General features: G+C 35.6%; 2 protein-coding genes across 5 annotated transcripts in view; both read left to right on the top strand.

Annotated features, from left to right (window-relative positions):
• The window catches only part of LOC107567104 (gastrula zinc finger protein XlCGF7.1-like), a 358,002-nt gene that overhangs the window by 177,374 nt on the left and 177,032 nt on the right, over nt 1–3,596 (top strand). The window lies entirely within an intron of this gene.
• LOC107567101 (guanylate-binding protein 1-like) overlaps nt 718–3,596 on the top strand; it is a 44,667-nt gene continuing 41,788 nt past the window's right edge. Inside the window, exons 1-2 of the mRNA XM_016252712.1 lie at nt 718–842; nt 2,725–2,934. Of these exons, the coding sequence (XP_016108198.1) occupies nt 2,742–2,934 (193 nt within the window). The 5' untranslated portion in view covers nt 718–842; nt 2,725–2,741. The remainder of the gene's footprint in view (nt 843–2,724; nt 2,935–3,596) is intronic.

The raw sequence follows: 3,596 nt of genomic DNA, 5'->3' as shown, positions 1-3,596 counted from the left end.
ACATACATACATACATACATAAAAACACAATACTGAATTATTTAAAAAACATGATGACTTAAGGAATAAACAAAAATAAAATAAATCATATTCATTTGTTTCACACAAGGGGAGTTTGTAACTCTGACCTGATGGAAGCTGCTGAAACTCATTAAACAATGGGTGTTCAGCTTCGGAGAGGACTAATCAGCCTTTCTCCTTGTTCCATAAATTTGTGTTATAGTCCTTAAATTAGTCCCCAATTTCCTGCTACACATCTTAACCATACTGTTCAATTTAACCTTATTTCTTACATTAAGATTGCCATACCAGCAAATAATGAAAAAAGGTAAGACAAAATCAATGAAACAAGTAGAAAACATTTTCATAAAAGAGACATCCATGTTAAAAATACAGTTTCCCCAAAAATATAAGCTGAAGAGCTTTCAGTATAATAACCTCAGTGTTTGCTTCAAAACTGATTTTATCATGAAGTACTATTCCCAAATATTTGTATTGTTTAATCCAAAGGAAAACCCTTCATGTTTTTTTCTCTTTATTTAAATGTGTGTATGTGGTTGCACATTCTAAAAAAACAACAACCCAATATTCTTGTTTCTGCTATCACATGTTGCAGCTACTGATGTTGAAAGTGAAAATAAGAGTAAGACATTAACACATTGTCAATAGAAGGAGGTGCAAGTCAGCCACAGAGAATAACCAGAGAGATACTGAAAGACCGGAGCCATTCCCGATCTCACTCTAGACCAATTAGCATTAAGAGGGTAAAGTATCAGGAAGTCACAACATTTATACAACTCAGTTACTGAGATCAATCTACTGAAGTGAAGTTAAGCAAAAAGGTAAGTGATACTAATTTATTCTGTCTATTATAGCATTTGTACAGCTCTTCTAAAAGCAGGCACCTTGTCCAATGTTTTACATTCAACTTAAGCACATCAGTGGATTATTCATGTTTAAATTGCTTCAGAAGGTTGATAATGAACCAGTGTGATTTCATGTTGGTAAATTAATTGTATTACTCTTTACACTCGTACACCTGAGGTATCTCCCTAATAAATCTAAGGGTTTTCTGGGTTTGTTTCCTATGAGGGTTATATATATATATTTAAAAGGGGAAAAGGCCAGATGCAAATGTAATATACATGTACATATCCAATCCATATATGAAATATATGGTCATATAAAGTAAAAACCTATATGAAACCTATTAGAAATTGGAACAATTCATATATACACACACACACACACACACACACAGACAACAGTTCTTTCTCATCCTTGAATCTGATTGCCGATATACAGCCATATCGCACTGCTACATGTGTGATATATACAGTATATACATCAGGGGTGTTTCCTCTGAGGAGGCAAGGGAGGCAGTGTCTCCTCAAAAAAATCTGATGAGAAAAAAATTTGTAATACAAAAATAAAACCAATATTAAAAAAATAACATTAAAAAGCGTATAAATCACTAATTTTTCTAAAGAAACACTGTCCAAAAGTGACACCAGCAGGTAAAGTAACAGCGGGAGTCCGTGTCTCTCTCGCCTCCCCTGAGCCCATTGAGTTTTAACAGACCAATTAAAGCGTGGGGGATAAATGATAATGAATGGGGGAAAATCACGTGAGAAGAGCCAATGACTCCATAGCGATATGATTGGATATGAGTGTTCGTCTGTGATTGGTTCATGCGATAAAGCCCATATTTTGCATTTGTGCATGTTCTGAATGAACAATATAACAATATAACCAATTTGTTAAATCAAAATAAGACTTAAAATGGCATGAAAACGTGATCTGTGGGAGTTTTTAGTGAGTAATCAGCTTGGTGAAACGGAAAATAAATCTGTGTCTGTGACCAATATTTACAGAGCTTCGATGACTCATGATCTGAAAAATTCAAATAGTTCAAAGTTAACTATTTTAAAGAATAGCTGAACATTAGTTCACAAATAAAATATATTTTTTAAATTGTTACTGCTTTGAGATAATATTTTGGAATAAATGTAAAATGCTTAAAAACACTAACTTGATGTGATTCATGCTTGGCTTTAATAAATAGAATATTGATTTTATATATATATGTGTGTGTGCTTGCTTGCCATTTTTGCCTTTGTTGCAATAGGGTAGTATAGACAGACAAGAAGTGAAGTGGTATGGAGAGGGGGAAGGGATCGGTAAAGGTGCTTGAGTCGCCCAAAGCGTGGTCATGCTACATGTTGGAGTGCAGCCCACGAGGCAATCGGCTCTGATGATAGACTATTTAAAAAATTTTTTTATTATATGTACATACAGATTGTAAAAAAAAAAAAAAAACTTACAGATTTTGCTACAATATATACATTGTTTTAATAAAGTAGCATATATAACTAAAATATATATTGTTGACCAGATACAGCTGCCACATATGATAACATCATAATTCATCATATAGATATTAGCATATAAATTATATCTTCATGTACACAGAAAATGTATGTGAAAATTACATATGGCCTTATAGGTAAAATTTATGGCAATATCACTCTCGATAGGGCAATATATGTCCTATATATTACGTTTGTGTATGGGAGGACCTATAAAGGAAAATCTGCACATCTTGGAAATTACTGTATCGTGTAGTGTAGAATTATTGAAATATTTCTCAACCCACCTTAACTTTTTTACTTCTAATACACTACAGTTACTGTAGTATTTTAAATGTGTGTATTTGTTCGGCAGCTCCATCTCCAGTGAACATGGCTAAACCACTGTCTATGGACAAACCAGAATGCTTAATTGACACAGAGTCAGGTGGGAAGCTGTATGTCAAGGAGTCAGCACTGCAGATCCTGAAGAAGATCGAGCAGCCAGTGGTGGTGGTGGCTGTGGTGGGACTCTACCGCACCGGGAAGTCCTACCTGATGAACCGCCTCGCAGGACAACAAACAGGTTAGACCTACATGTAAACAGGCAGCACTGATAGCATCCAAAAGTTTAAAGGGGTCATATGATGCTGCTAAAAATAACATTATTTAGTGTATTTGGTGTAATGAAATGTTTATGTGGTTTAAAGTTAAAAAAACACATTTTCCACATATTGTACATTATTGTTTCTCCTCTATGCCCCGCCTTTTTGAAATGCGTCGATTTTTACAAAGCTCATCGGTCTGAAAAAGCGAGGTGTGCTGTGATTGGCCAGCTATCCAATGCGTTGTGATTGGCCGAATACCTCAAGCGTGAGACGGAAATGTTACGCCCCTCACCATACTGTTGATGCCGTGTCCCGGCCGGAGAGATCAGACAAAAACATAAAACCCATTACAAACAAGGCATTTGTTGCATCCAGTGGGGACATAATTACTGATTATAATGACTTATACTGTCTTTTTACGCGTTGCGTTGCATTGCATCGCGCCACGTAAACATAAAACTCTGTCTGCATTTGTGATCAGAGAAATGACAAACAACAAGTGCTACTCTACTGCCCAAAACCCGCGTTTGAATCATCAGTGGCAAATCCTTTAAATGAAAATGTACTTACGTGAGTCAGAACTGCCGGCATTGTAGTCTAACGTTACTCTCCCAGGATCAGTAAACAGTCCTCCATAAAA

The sequence above is a fragment of the Sinocyclocheilus grahami genome, unplaced genomic scaffold, assembly GCF_001515645.1.
Source record: "Sinocyclocheilus grahami isolate Dianchi unplaced genomic scaffold, SAMN03320097.WGS_v1.1 scaffold1128.1, whole genome shotgun sequence".
Lineage (NCBI taxonomy): Eukaryota > Metazoa > Chordata > Actinopteri > Cypriniformes > Cyprinidae > Sinocyclocheilus > Sinocyclocheilus grahami.
The sequence above is the reverse complement of the archived record's forward strand: the minus strand, read 5'-3'. Positions and strand labels throughout refer to the sequence as shown.